The sequence below is a fragment of the Dermochelys coriacea genome, chromosome 7, assembly GCF_009764565.3.
Source record: "Dermochelys coriacea isolate rDerCor1 chromosome 7, rDerCor1.pri.v4, whole genome shotgun sequence".
Taxonomy (NCBI): domain Eukaryota; kingdom Metazoa; phylum Chordata; order Testudines; family Dermochelyidae; genus Dermochelys; species Dermochelys coriacea.
This window is the reverse complement of record NC_050074.1, coordinates 91,262,918-91,278,275: the sequence shown is the minus strand read 5'-3', so window position 1 is coordinate 91,278,275 and position 15,358 is coordinate 91,262,918. Positions and strand designations below refer to the sequence as shown.

Genomic DNA, 15,358 nt, shown 5'->3' with positions numbered 1-15,358 from the left:
GTCTCTAAGGTGCCACAAGTACTCCTTTTCTATTTATAAATAATTAGTCATTGGGTCAGAGAATGAATGACAATGACTCAATAGGTCAGTGGTTAATGCACTTGGCTGGGATGTGGGAGACCCACCTTCAAGACCCTGATCCAATACATATTTAAAAAAAAAAAAAAAAAAAAAGCAGAACAGCTTCAACAGGGGAGATAGCAAGGCTTGGAGTTCAAACCCCTGCCATACATGAAGCAGAGGGGGGATTTGAACCCAGGTTTCCCACATCCTAGATGAGTGCCTTAACTATTGGACTATTTAGTATATCACCAACACCATTTCCACAGCTGTGAATCCAAAACTGGTAGGAGGTGTTCCCTGCAGCCTGGGTTTAGGTGTCCGTGGCCATGTCTACACTACTAATGCTACAATGGCATAGTTGTGGTGCTGTAGCTGTGCTGCTGTAGCACCATAACGTAGATGCTTCCTACAACGACAAAGGATATTTTTCCATTGCTGTAGACAATCCACCACTCAGAGTGGTGGTAGCTAGGTTAACAGCAGCATTCTTTCGTTGACCTAGCCACATCTACACTGGGGATAAGGTCAGAATAGCTGTGGTGGTCAGGGGTGTGAATTTTTCCTCACTGCTGAGTGACACAACTATGTTGATCTAAATTTAAGTGTAGACCAGGCCTAAGTCCCTTTGAAGTGTAGAGCTTAGGCCTCACTCCTCTCCTTGGCATTTCCTCCTGGCTAACTTGGGCAGCTCATCATGCCCGCTTTTGTGGATCCCATTCTTAGGTGCTTAACTCTCCCCATGCATTTTATAGGGAGCCTGGGTGATTAACTCAGGACTCTGGGTGCTCCAAGGCAGCAGGGTGGCTAAACCTTAGGCATTGCGATGCTGAGTCTAAGTCCCCTTTGTGTATCTAGCCCCTAAGTCATTTTGACAGTTTTGAAATGGTTACTTATAAGAAGTTTCTGTGTAAGTGAATACTGCTAACATACTCAAGGGGTTTGTACCACTTAAAAGCGCAGAAATTAGTCTGTTTCTATGCCCCTTGTTTCCACCACCTTCCAAGAGATAGCTGGGTTTTTTTCCCTTTTATTTAAAGTAGCAGCAATGCTGGCTCTCATTAGCACTGTTCACTGTTGATGAGAAGAGAAAAGGAAGGCAGATAAAAAGAAGATACTGAGATATCATTAAACAAACCTCACCTTTGATTTCTCCAGCCCTTGCTTTTTTGTAAAGGCCTTTCACATCTCTGCTTTCACAAACATTTAGAGGAGCATCTACAAAGATTTCAAAGAAAGGAAGACCAGCCATTTCATGAATTTCCCTTGCATTTTGACGATCCTGCAAGAAGCAAGGGGAGAAATCATAAGCAATTCCACAACTGAATTCTCAGTGGGGTGTTGCTAAATGTTTTATCTGGTCACCAACACCTGCCTATAGTTGGCTTTTTCCAAAAGAAGGGTACAAGCCATATTCATCCATTGTAAAATGTTACCTATTCCAAATATATTCTTACTAAGAAAAAGTTCCTTTTCACATAATATTTAATAAAAATTACTAGTTTGATCTAGATTCAGCTTAACAGTTTAAGAACATCTATTTTCACTTAGCAGGCTAGCAGAATCTTATACTTTGAATGACTATTAACTAATCCTTGCTTTGAAACAAAAAGTTATTGATAACCAATTGTATTGACCTGATATTAGCAGATTACTGTCATTATTATGAAGCAAACCAAATCACAAGTATAACAGGATATCAAAACTTCTTAGAACAGCATTTATCAGCTTAATTATACCACTAAAGCCCTATATGCCTGCCTTCCTCCAGTTTTCTATTTTTCAGGGAACTAGTGATTATGAATCTCTTGAGTGAAATTTTTACTTTTAACACATATTAACTGAAACCTAGTTTTCTACACATTTTTGAACATCAATGTGTCAGGCCAGTTTGCATCTGAGCAATAAGAGACCAAGGGAACTTATTTTAATATACTTGTGATTTAAAAAAAAAAAAAAAAAAAAAAAAAAAAAAAGAAGAAGAATAGGGGAAAAAATAAAGTGAGTGTGTGATGTGGTAAAACCCCATCACAGGCTGGAAAGGGGTTAATAATTATGGAACAGATACAATGTATGTACTGTGATAAAGTTCCTCTGCCTTGGTGGGTCCTGCATTTATTGGCAGATTTGCTCACCTCAGAGATTCACAGCAGCCCTCAGTTTGGCCACTTTTGCTAGTGGCTCAAACCTACTGTTCACTCAGCTAACCTCATCACTGGCCAGCATAGGGAAAAGGAAAGAGAACAATCCCCACAGCCTCTGCTGATCCACCATGTGGGTCAGAGAACAGCCCAGTGATCTTCCCCTCTGGTGGAACCCACAGTCCACGTCAACTCCTCCTGTGTCAGATCAGGATTTGGGGGAAACTGGGCCCACCCTCTACTCCAGGTTCAGCCCAGGGGGCCCTGTGGACTGCAGCTGTCTAGAGTGCCTCCTAGAACAGCTGTGTGATAGCTACAACTCCCTGGGCTACTTCCCCATGGCCTCCTCCCAACATCTTCTTTAACCTCACCACAGGGTCTTCCTCCTGGTGTCTGATAATACTTGTACTCCTCAGTCTTCCAACAGTATGCCTTCCTATTCTCAGCTCCTAGTGCCTCTTGCTCCCGGCTCCTCACAGGCACACCACAAACTGAAGTGAGCTCCTTTTTAAACTCAGGTGCCCTGATTAGCCAGCCTGCCCTAATTGATTCTAGCAGCTTTTTAATTGGCTCCAGGTGTCCTAATTAGCCTGCCAGCCTGAATTTGTTCCAACAAGTTCCTTCTTGTTATGGAACTACCCCTGTTATCTTACCCAGGGAAAAGGGACCTGCTTAACCTGGAACTAATTTATCTACCTTCAACTACTCTCCTGTAAGTCATGGGATCTCCTGGTCAACCTCCTCCTGGCCCTAGCTAAAATGGCCATCTACAAAACCAGAGTGAGGAGGTGGCCCATGGAGTCTCCTGTGACTGTGGGGCCTATTTCTGATCCTCAGTATGTTCACATATCCGGGCAGAGTTCCTCTGGGCGGCATCCTCTGACTCCCTTGACGCCTTTGAGGAGCAGTGGGCGCTGTCCGGGGTTCTCTGCTCCGTATCCCTGTCTGGTTCCCTGCGTTTGACCCTTTGACTGCACTCCTGTCCCTGTTATTTTATTAGTTGTCCCCTGGAATTTTTTGGGTATCTAGGTCCTGTGGATCCCCCTTTTAGGCTGGGGGGATCCCCTTTTAGGCTGGGGGGGGATCCTTTAGCGGTGGACGGGCTTCGCCCGCCCACTTCCCGGATCCCAGTAAGACTACTCTCCTGTAGCTGTCCGGCCTGGAGAGAGAAGGAGGGAGAGGGCTGCTGCTCCTGATAGGCCCTGGGCTCTCCCTCCAGCTGCTTCTCTGGCTGGGCCAGACACCACCCCCACTTCTTTGCTACCTGGCTGCTGGATCCCCCAGCCTCGGGTGCTGCTACTGCTCCAACTGCAGCCCCTTGTGGGGGCCTGTTGGCCTGCTCCCCAGAGGAGGGGAGTGAGGGACCCCAGCCCCAGCCGTTGCTGCTGTGGACACCACCACCACCACCTCAGAGGGGTCCTTTCTGCCTGCCTGGACCATCACTTGGAGTTCCTGGAGCTGCTGCTGTGGAGTTTGCTGAAGCTATGAGGAGAAGAAGAGGACCATCTACCAGTGGGGGAGCACCTAGAGACTTTGCAGACCACTGTGGAGGGGGCTATCACGGACTGAGTAACTTTCAAACTGTGCTCTTTTGGTGGGGGTTTTGACTGTGTTTGTAGGGACATGGGGGTATAACGTGGAGCTACCCCCCACTCCATCTGTGTCACCCCCAACCCCCACCATTACCATCACTGCTGCCCTCTCCACCACCCCCACTGGCTGTTTACCATCTGCCTCAGCTCCTGCCTCTGGACTCAGCTGCTTGCTTGGTTTGCTACGCCCTATTTCCACCATTTCAGCCAGAAGCAGCAGCCAGCCCAAACTGACTTTGTACAAGCGCACATAGGCACCCCCCCCCCCCGCCGGACTACCCACCCCACAGCTTTGCCCTTTGCTACCTGCCCCATTTGCCCCTTGCAGCCTTCCCCCCCTTTTTACCCCAGCCCCCCTTACTAGCTTCAGTTTGTTTGCCTGCCCCACTCATTTCCCTCTGCAGCCTTTGTTTGTCCAGCCTCTGAAGCTAGCCCCTTGGTTTCCCTGCCCTAACTCCAGCCCGCTTAGCCCCTTGCACCCATGCACTTATACCACTCCCCATTTTAGTTTAAACCCTCTTCACTGCACCCCAAAGGCTCGAGGTCTGCTCCTCCCATCCGACGCGGAGGCCCCCTGGAAAACTCCTCCATGAACCTGGCCACAGAAGGCACCCCACTGACAGCCACCGAGCCTGCTGAGGCAACAGCCAGTGCCACGCGGCCAGGACCCGAGCCACCAGGGGCACCCCTCGTTGGTGTAGAGCAATCGACCTCCTTTCTGGGTGGGGGACCTATAGAAGATAGTCCACCTCCTGATGCCGTGCTCCATAGAGCCTGCGCCCGGCATTGCTGAGAGCCCCCTCCCCACCCTCTGAACCCTTGAGCCTGACTGGGAGGTGCCACCACCCAGCTGCTTGGCTTCTGGAACCCAGACTCTCACCTCTGCCTGTCCCCGACCCCAGCCCTGCCCCTGATGCCGACCCTGTCCCTATCCCCTCCACCTCCTGCGATGTTATTGCCGCCCCTTGGGCTGTCTCCTTCCCTTTTCCAGCAAATGACCCCCAGGGAGGGGCCTGTGTGTTTCCCTGTCCCAACCCACTAGAGGCCGCTATCTTCCCTCCGCCGCCCCCTATTGACCCAGGGTTTGAGGTGGGCCGCATGGCACCAGCCCATCGGGTGGCATGTTGGGGGCCTGCATCTTGCCTGCCCATCTCGGTTGGCCACAGGGCTGTGTCAGGGGCCCCCCTAGAGGATGATCAGGGGTTAATAATCCCACCCCCCCCCCCCATGCACTGCGAGAGGAGCTGTGGGAGTTTTTAGAAGATGTCCATGGCTCCCGCAACAAGGTACAGCTTGCTCTCCAGCAATGGGGGGGACTTCCATCAGATCCTCCAGGCCGCAAGGGTCCTTATGGGGGAGGGTAAAAGGACCGGGAAGCAGGCTGCTGCAGCCTACCAGCGGGTCCGCAGCTCATTGCTCACCTACGGGGTAGATCACGGTTTGCTGCGTGGCCCAATGGGGGCCGCGAGCAACCCTGCTGGCGAGGATTCCCCCCAGCCTTCCTCATGGCACCGCTCATCTTTGCGACATTGAACACCCGGGGCTGTAGGATGGGTCTCCACAGGTCCCAGGTGCTCTCCTTCCTTCGGGGAAGGGGGGTACTCTGTGGTCTTCCTGCAGGAGACCCATACGGAGCCGGCCGCCAAAGACAGCTGGTGGCTGGATTGGGGGGAAGAGGGTCTACTTTAGCCATCTCACAGTTTGTATGGCTGGAGAGGTGACCCTGTTCTCCCCCGACCTACAGCACGAGGTGCTGGGGGAGTCGCCAAGGATGTGCTGGGCCACCTGCTGCACCTCCGGGTCCGTACAGAGGGGTTCGTGGTCAAACTCGTTAATGTCTATGCCCCGACATTGAGCCGTGGACATCCTCCGGAAGATAGTGTAACATCACTCCATGGTGGACGTCTGGCACGACCACCACCCGGATGACACTTCCACGTTCACCTTTGTCCGGGTGGAGGCCCATCGGTCGCGCCACTCCCGGTTGGACCGCATTTATTTATCACGCTTCCACCTTTCACTAGCCCACTTCTCCAGCATCCGGCTGGCCCCATTCTCTGACCATCATTTAGCCACCGTGACGGCCTCCCTTTGCGCGGAGAGGCCGGGGCCGGCCTATTGGCATTTCAACAACAGCTTGTTGTAGGATGTGGGCTTCTTGACATCCTTCCGGGAGTTGTGGCTCACCTGGCAAGGGCAGCGGCGTACCTTTCCCTCGGCGCGGCAGTGGTGGGACCTGGGGAAGGTGCGCGCCTGGCTCTTCTGCCGCGACTACACCCAGAGCGCCAGCCGACAGAGGGATGCAGTGATAGAGCTGGAGAGGCGTCTGGCCACCAGCACTGAGAATCCACCCCTTGATGGAGTGTGCTGGGAGAAGTGGGAGGAGCTCCGGGCCCTCGAGGACCATTGGGCCTCGGGTGCCTTTGTTCGATCCCGCATCCGTCTCCTGCGGGAGACGGATCATGGCTCCTGCTTCTTCTACGCCCTGGAGAAAAGGAGGGAGGCCAAGAAACACGTTACCTGCCTTCTGGCAGAAGACGGTACCCCCCCCCCCCCCCGTCATGGATCTGGTGGAGATGTGAGGGAGGGCGAGAGCCTTCTACGGAAGCCTTCTCCCGGATCCAACCGATCCTAATGCTTGCAGAGTGCTCTGGGGAGGAGCTCCCTACGTTCAGCGCAGGCAACCGAGACCAGCTAGAGCTGCCTCTCACTCTGGCAGAGTTCTTGGAAGCCCTCTGTCGCATGCCCACTAATAAATCTCCAGGCCTGGATGGGCTGACCATGGAGTTCTACTGCATGTTCTGGGACATCTTCGGCCCAGACCTAATCATTGTCTGGGCCGAGTCTTTGCAGAGCAGGGTCCTCCCTCTTTTGTGCAGGTGAGCCGTGCTCGCCTTATTGCCGAAGAAGGGGGACCTCCACGATTTAAGAAATTGGCATCATGTCTCGCTCCTCAGCACGGACTACAAAGTCGTGGCAAAAGCAGTCTCGCTATGGCTAGGGTCCGTGCTCGCGGATGTGGTCCATCCAGACCAGACCTACACCATCCCAGGCTGCAGCATCTGTATCTGGTCTGGGACCTCTTGGAACTCGAGTGTAGGGATGATCTGTCATTCGTCCTCCTGTCCTTGGATCAGGAGAAGGCGTTTGATGGGTGGACCACAAGTATCTCCTGAACACTCTGCAAACGTTTGGCTTCGGATCCCAGTTTGTGGGCTTTCTCCGGGTGCTGTACACCTCCACAGAGTGTCTGGTCAGGCTCAATTGGACCCTGACCAAACTGGTCAGCTTTGGGCGAGGAGTACAGCAGAGGTACCCCTCTCGGGCCAGCTGTATGCTCTGGCCATCGAGCCCTTCTTCTGTCTCCTCTGCAGGAGGTTGACAGGGTTGGTGCTGTGGGAGCCGGAGCTGCGGCTGGTCCTGTCTGCATACGCAGATGACATGCTCCTCGTAGTCCAGGACCTGGACAACTTGGCACAGGTGGAAGCTTGCCAGGCAATCTATTCAGCAGCCTCCTCCGCCCGGGTCAAAAGCTCTGGCCTGGTGCTCAGGGACAGCTGGAGCTCCCACCCACGCTTCAGGCCATCCAGTAGAGCCCGGGTCTGCTGCTCTATCTCGGTGTTTACCTTTCTGCTACGCATCCCTCTCCACCGGAGAACTGGCACGATTTAGAGGACAGGGTGATAGAGTGGCTCCGGAAATGGAGAGGACTGCTCCGGTGCTTCTCCCTTCAAGGGAGAACGCTGGTGCTTAATCAACTAGTCCTGTCCATGCTCTGGTACCGGCTCAATACCCTGGTCCCGGCCCTGGGGACCAACCTTCGGACATCGATTCTGGAGTTCTTTTGGTCAGGACTTCACTGGGTCCCTGCAGGGATTCTCCATCTACCCCTGGAAGAGGGAGGGCAGGGCCTGAAGTGTCTGCACACTCAGGTCCATGTCTTCCGCCTCCAGGCCCTGCAGAGGCTCCTTTTTGGTGCAGGTAGTCCAGCATGGAGCATACTGGCGCACACCTTCCTGCACCGCTTCCAAGGGCTCCGATACGACCGGCAGCTCCTTTATCTCCATCCGAGAGGTCTTCCACGAGACGTCTCTGGTCTGCCGGTCTTCTACCAGGACCTCCTCCGGACCTGGAAACTGCTTTCAGTGACCGGGTCTGGCGGCCATTGAGGGGGCAGATCTCCTTGCGGAGCACCTGCTACACAACCCCCAGCTTCGCGTACAGGTGGCGGAGTCCCCTTCAGTATGCCAGAGGTTGGTCCTGGCAGAAGTCACAAAAGTTGGAGACCTCCTGGACTACGACCAGGAAGCCTGGCTGGATCCCCGACACTCGCTCAGCACATGGGGCTCTCCAGACCTGGTACTTCCCGGTACGTACTTCAGGAGGTGAGGGCCGCTTTGCCGCCCGCTGCTCGGGTTTCCTTTACCTGCACAAGGATGCACCCCACCCACGCTCCACCCCAGGCCCGCCGGACCTTTTAATTGGGCCCCTGCCCCGTGGACCCAACTGACCCACCCCCACCCCTTCACTGTGAGCCGGCTGCAACCGGTCTGTTTCCAGACCGCGCCAAGGAAACATCTGTACACGCTCATGCTTCACATCCTTCACGTCCTCACCCTCACGTCCTGCCCTGATACAAAATGGTGGGACCTCCTGCCACCTCTGGAGGGGGAGGAGCCCTGGTGGACCAGCCTATATTCCACCTTAGTCCCAAGGCCTGTCAGGGATATCAGTTGGTGGCTCCTTCATGGAGCCATGAGCATAGGCATGTTCTTGGCGCGGTTCACCCCATCCCAGACACCTGCCCCTTTTGTGGCATGAAGAAAACCCTGGCACACACATTTTTGGAGTGTGCCAGGCTGCAGCCCCTATTCCGGCTCCTCACGAATATTTTATTATGTTTTTGGTTGCACTCTTCCCCTTACCTTCTTATTTATGCACTACCTATCCGTGGTCCCACAAAGTCAGGGGATCTCCTGGTCAGCCTCCCCCTGGCCCTAGCTAAAATGGCTGTCTATAAAACCAGAGTGAGGAGGTTGGCTGATGGAGTCTCCCGTGACTGTGGGGCCTATTTCCGATCCTCGGTCCGTTCATGTATCCGGGCAGAGTTCCTCTAGGCAGCGTCCACTGACTCTCGAAGCCTTTGAGGAGCAGTGGGTGCTGTCTGTGGTTCTCTGTTCAGTGTCCCCGTCTGGTTCCCTTCGTTTGACCCGTTGACCACACTTTCCTGTCCCTGTTATTTCATTAGTTGTCCCCCATATTTATTTGGTGTCCAGGTCCTGTGGATCCCCCTCTTAGTCGGGGGTGGGGGAATTCTTTAGCAGTGTGCGGGCTTCCCGGATCTCAATAGGAACACTCTCCTGTAGCCATCTGGCCTGACCCTGTCACAGTACCTAATTAGCTGCTTCTCAGCCACAGGGGGCAGGATTGGGAGGCATCAGGTGATAACTTAATGGACACTCAGGCCCTATAAAAGGGAGAAGAGTTTAATCTGAAGTAGGAAGCTAGAGGGAGCAGATAGGAAGGAAAGTTCCTGTGAAGGGCTGAAGTGCCAGAGATTATTGGGGGCTGGAGGCCTTAGTAAGACTTTGGTGGGATCAAGAGTGTTTGATACCAGAGCTGAGGAGAGGCAATGGAAAGGGGGTGCACACAAGACCCAGAAGAGAGGTTGATTCTTGGGGACTTTAGATTACAATGTGAGATCTGTTCCCACAGAAAGGGTTCAACAAGCTGGTTCTCAGCTGGAGGGCTACATGGTGTGTAAAGACAGATGGCTTGCAGGGAACTCCAGAGATAAACATCCCAGTAGCATCAGACCCTGAAATACGGCTGGTGGCGAGTACACTCCATAACCATAGTGTCTGAAATACGAGATATAAATTATACTCTTTAAAAGCGCCTTTTTTCCTAAAAATTCTAGTAACAAATTCTGGTAGTGAGAGAGCCAATGGACTCTCTGCAGAGACCCAATTTTGCTGAATAAATATCAGAATAATCTTAAATAGGTTTACCTTTGCAAAAGGGGAAATGAAACTAGTTATGCAAACAAGACCAGCATCGGCAAACAGTTTGGCAACCTCAGCAACACGGCGGATGTTTTCTTCTCGGTCATCAGTTGAGAAACCTAGGTTTTTGTTCAGACCATGCCGAATGTTATCCCCATCCAGCGAGTAGCAAGGCATGCCACGAGACAGCAGGTATTCTTCCAGAGCAAAGCCAATAGTTGTTTTACCAGCACCAGAAAGACCTGTTAGAGAGGACAAGTAAGGCATACCGAGGTTCATCCGGAGTATTAACTAACAGTAATCCAATTAATTACTGGTTACAAGTAATTAAACGTCAGCTCCTAAAATATAAATATAGATTTGAGAAAACAGATTAGATATTTGAAGTAGATTAGAGGCATGAGACAGACAACAATAGCCATAGAAGAACAGTTGCATACCTAGGCCCTGCTAATCTCTTGTACTGAAGCTGAAGAATGGGATTTTTTTTTGCAAGCAGACTAATTCCATGAGGAAATCCTCATGGAGACTCTCACATCTCTCTCTCAGGGGAGAACACAGGGTTTGGTCCCCTCTTTTCTCCTGTGAAATAGATACACAAACTTGGCAAGTCCCAGGGGATATGTTGGGGGCCAGGCCATCATGTGGAGACCCCTGTACCCTCACTGGGCTGTGACAGTTGGTGGGATACAGAGCCTGGGAGCCTGCTGTCTTCTGAAAAAAATCAAAGGGCCAAGATCATACTCCCATTACTGGCCATACCTCATGTCCCAATCCCCTGCACGGACCTTAGACTGCACAAAGAGCAGTCCATGAGGTCTGTGTTGGAGGAAAGACAGTTCTGTGGAGGCATCCAAACCTCTTTTCTTTCCAGGAAGGTTCAGATCCATGCACTGGAGACTGCTCCAGGAACGGAATCAGAACAGGAGGGCTAGCTAGGGACAGGAGCACTTCAATTTATGTAAGACAACAAAGTTAGTCATTAACTGATGATCTAGGAAAGTTACCTAGAAACCCTCAAATGTACTTTCATTATTGCCTAATCCTTTAAAAATTAAAATATAAAGTTATGGTAAGATCCCTATATATTTCAAAGAAGAAATGTCACCAAATGAAATTAAAATGCTTCACATACAGTACATATAAAATTATATATGAAAGGGAATAAACAGCTTCAGGAATAACTTTAAACTAATTTAGTCTTTCACCTAAATGATTGGTATTGAGTAACTTTTTTAAAACTAAACTTTTTTTAATAGAATGGTCAGCACACAAGCTGATATGATCGTAAGATAAAGTGGTTCTCCAAACATTATGGAATGTGTGTTTTCCCATATTCCAGCTGCCAAACAAAATATACCAAGAGTTACCAAGCAAACATGCTACTTGTTTATCATGTAAGAGAATTGTGTAAACATAACTGGAACAGTGTATGGAGTGTGGTTGTGACTTACCCTAACCTGTGAGGGAAGTTTTGCCCTGGAGAGAGAAAACCTGGAAGAAAGGGGGAAAAGTAAACCCTTCCCCAAAGATTCATGAAACGAATACAGTGTGACTCATGTTGTAAGCATTATTTATTCTCTATATATACAAAGTCCACCCTGTTATATCATATAAAAAGATATTTTAAATCCCAGGAAACTGTACTTATTTCATCTGTGTATCCACGTCAGAAGAGTTTCCTAGGTCCCATTAGTATCAGTTTATGCAGGTCAAGTTGAAATAGATCTCTTTACACCAAGGGTGGGCAAATTTTTTGACCTGAGGGCCACATCTGGGTGGGGAAATTGTATGCAGGGCCAGGGCAGGGGGCTGGGGTGCGGGATAGTGTGCAGGGTTTGCAGAAAGGGGCTCAGGGAAGAGGAGGGGTGCAGGGAGTATGAAGGAGCTCAGGTAAGGGGGTTGGGTGCAGACTGTGGGAGGGGGCTCAGAGCAGGGGGTTGGGGTACAGGAGGCGTGTGGGGTGAGATGGGGTGCAGGGCAGGGGGTTGGGTGTAGGAGGGGTGCAGGATGCGACAGGGGGCTCAGGGCAAGGGGTTGGGGTGCAGGCTCCAGCCTGGCACTGCGTACCTAAAGCGGCTCCGGGGTGGCAGTGGTGCACACTGGGGCCAGGGCAGGCTCTCTGCATGCCTGCCCTGGCTCCGCGCCACGCCGGGAAGAATCTGACACCACACCCCGAGAGCTGCCCTTGCCGTACCTCCCCCGCAGCTCCCATTGGCCGTGGTTCCCCATTCCCGGCCAATGGGAGCTGCGGGGGGGCGGGTGCCTGGAGGCACACATGGAGCCCTCTCCGCCGCCCCTCCAGGACGTGGTGCCAGCCGCTTCTGAGAGCGGTGCAGGGCCCACGGCGCCATGGGGGGCAGTCCCGCAGGCCGGATCCAAAGCCCTGAGGGATTGGATCTGGTTGGCGGGCTGTAGTTTGCCCACCCCTGCTTTACACCTTGCACTAAGCTCTACTTGGATTATTGACACACAAATAAATTTCAAGCTATGCTCATCCAGCACCAGTGAGCAACACATTTCACACATCCATTTGCAGTCTCAATAAGGCTTAAAATACCTGTTAGCCAGGCTGTGCAGCCTCGAAATCCACCTCTTGTACCCACAACTTGGCCTCTTTTACTTCTGCTGACATGATGAGCTTGATATACAACATTAGTGGCTCTCTAGATATTCGACACAAAAAAACAAAACAAAAAGTTTGTTTCATACTGCAGAATATTAAAATCCAAGGGGAACTGAGAAGAGGAGAAAATTCAAATTCAAAAGATTCAAAATAAAAAGAGGTTATTTACAGTAAAGCACAAAGGAAGTATGTTTGCAGTACTACCTGTTTCTGAACAAACAGTGGATAGCTTTACATGGAACTCAAGCAACTGGTCGAAAAGGGGGACAAATAACCAAATAAGATGGCTGTCTTTGGTTTCAGATGGACTTAATTCAATACAATTGTTTTTCCAAGATCTGTAACTCAATTCTTCTTTAAGTTGCTTTTTATCTTTGAACCCTTCATTTCGAGCCTATCATACTGGTGCATTTTTATATGTTGCCTCCGACTATGAGTATAGAAGGAATTTCCTGTTAAAGCTGATACGAAATTTAATCTGCATATGAATTGTTGTAGACAGGGCACTCTGAGGTGGCTAACTTGCCCTCAGGCACATGCACTGCATACAAAAAAGGAAATGTGGATGCAAACTACACACTCACCATGTTTTCTCTCTTAGTTCTCAAATTCTGTGCATGTGTAAAGCACACTTGTAATTGTTTACATAATGTAAACCAGCAGTTCTCAAACGGTGGGTCACTACCCTGTTTTAATGGGGTCTCCAAGGCCTGGCATTAGCCTTGCTGGGGCCTAGGACTGAAGCCAGAGCCCCACTGCTCAGGGCCAAAGCCCAAGCACTTCAACCGCGTGTGTGTGTGTGTGTGTGTGTGTGTGTGTGTGTGTGTGTGTGTGTGGTGAAGGCTCAGATTACAGGCCTCCCCACCTGGGGCTGAAGCCCTTGGGATTCGGCTTTAGGCCCCCCGCCAAGAGCGGAGCGTCTCTGGCTTTGGCCCTGGCTCCCCTGCCCAAGAAAACAGGGCTTGGGAGGGCTCAGGCTTCGGTCCCCTCTCTTGGGATTGTGTAGCAATTTTTGTTGGCAGAAGGGGGTAGTGGTGCAATGAAGTTTGAGAACCCCTGATGTGAACCATTTAAAGCTGTCAACTTACTTGATATGAGTGTTAAACTTAAACAGCTTAAATTGTTAACACTCATATCAAGTAAGTTGACAGCTTTAAATGGTTTACATTATGTAAACAATTAAAATAATACTTTACTGTGCTAAGGTCAAAGGAGAGAATCCTCCTCGACTCAGCCCTAGAGGAGCCGCTTCTTTGGCCAGTGTCTCTGCATAATTCTGAAGCCACTGGCCATGCTTTTACCCCCTTTTCCCACTGTCAAGAGTTCTCTTGCTCAGCCTCTCCGTAGTCTGCACCCACTTTACCATGGAATATTGGTGGCTGTGTTGCATTTAGGATCATCTAGGCTCAGAGGGTAGGGTAGGGTGGATTTTACTTTGAACAGCAATGTTCATTTTTGCGTAAATCACATTTATACTTAAACTGTGGTTTAGAAATGTTCATACATTCAAGTTTTGGTTAAATTGCAGAAGTATTTCACTTCACATCACCCATTCTCTCTCTCACTCACACACACACACACACACACACACACACACACACACACACACACGTGTGCACACGCAAAATAAACTGCCTTTTGCTGGTAGTGATTATAGGTTGGTACTACTGCCTGTTATTAAAGTTGCTTGACATTTCCTATTATATGAACCTGTTTCCAGTTACTTATAACTTTGCCAAACTGTAATCATTTAGGATCACATTTTCCATGCATAGGAAGCCGTGGAGTAGGGGGGAAGGTGGTGTAGTGGGAGGGTAGCCAGATCTGATGAGGAACAGGTATGGGGGAAGAACCTGGACCAGCTGGGCAAAGAGACTAGGACAAGAAGCTGTAGAGGAGGGGTGAAGATTGGACAAAGAGCCTGGGGATGGAAACTGGGATTGCAAGCAAGTGGAGATGAGGAACGGCATGGGTGTGTGTGTTTGTGTGGGTGTGACACTGGAGCTCAGGAAGGGGTCAGAGTCAGATTGGAGAGGAGTCAGGAGGAAGCGGGGGGGATACTGGAACTAGAACTAGACAGTAACAGGACTGGGGACAAAGAGGCAGTGGGAGGGGGAGGAAAGAGGGTAATGAAATGGGAACTGGGACTAAGGAGGAAGACAGAGATTTGGATGGGGAATCCAGAGTGGGGAGACTAGAACTTGTTGTGCAAGCACTCTGGGACTAGGATGAGAAGCCTGAGGAGAAAAAAAATAGTATCTGATCATGTACTTATAGACACTATCACAATGCATAGGTACAAATTAGTCGTACTGGCAACCTTAGTTCTGGCATTTTCTAACATTTGAGTGCTTGACGTTGCAACCTTAATAATAGTCTTTTGACATAGTTTGTGTGTGTGTGTGTGTGTGTGTGTAAAATACATGTCTCTCCCACTAAAAAGGGCTTTGGATTCCAGAACATCTTCCTGTCCATATACTATCCTTCTACCAAAAGTCAGAGGCTATGTTGCAGCCATTGTAGAAACTAGGCCTTTGTCTATCCTCTGTATAAACTTGCTTTGTTGCTGTTCTATTAATTGGCTCATGGTAAACTAATAGATTTGAAACAACTGTCTGGATACCACTGAGCTTTGCTGTCTCAGAACGGTTGGTTTCCTACTGATCCAGCTGAAGAATGGCTTCAAGAGTCTGATAGGAAAAAAAGTACAAATATTTTCTGCCCAAACAAATTCTGCATGATAGCTGGGTTTATGAGAGGGTTCTTAAACTTTGCCATGGCATTCCACCCCATGCTATAAAATATTTACTCTTTTCCTGAGGTTAGAGAAGGGAAGTAATAATATTTCACTTGCCCTAGAAAAGTTGTAAGAGAAGACAAAAAAAACTAGGAATGGGAGAGAGAATAAAATGGGAAGAGTATTTTAAACATATT

The 15,358-nt window shown here is 50.1% G+C and overlaps 1 protein-coding gene across 1 annotated transcript in view; it reads right to left on the bottom strand.

Annotated features, from left to right (window-relative positions):
• PAPSS2 (3'-phosphoadenosine 5'-phosphosulfate synthase 2) overlaps positions 1-13,814 on the bottom strand; it is a 38,743-nt gene extending 24,929 nt beyond the window's left edge. The window contains exons 1-4 of the mRNA XM_043519370.1: positions 13,788-13,814; positions 12,359-12,464; positions 9,805-10,040; positions 1,204-1,342 (exon numbers count right to left, since the gene is read on the bottom strand). Coding sequence (XP_043375305.1) covers positions 1,204-1,342; positions 9,805-10,040; positions 12,359-12,464; positions 13,788-13,814 — 508 coding nt within the window. The remainder of the gene's footprint in view (positions 1-1,203; positions 1,343-9,804; positions 10,041-12,358; positions 12,465-13,787) is intronic.
• Positions 13,815-15,358: the final 1,544 nt, after the last annotated feature.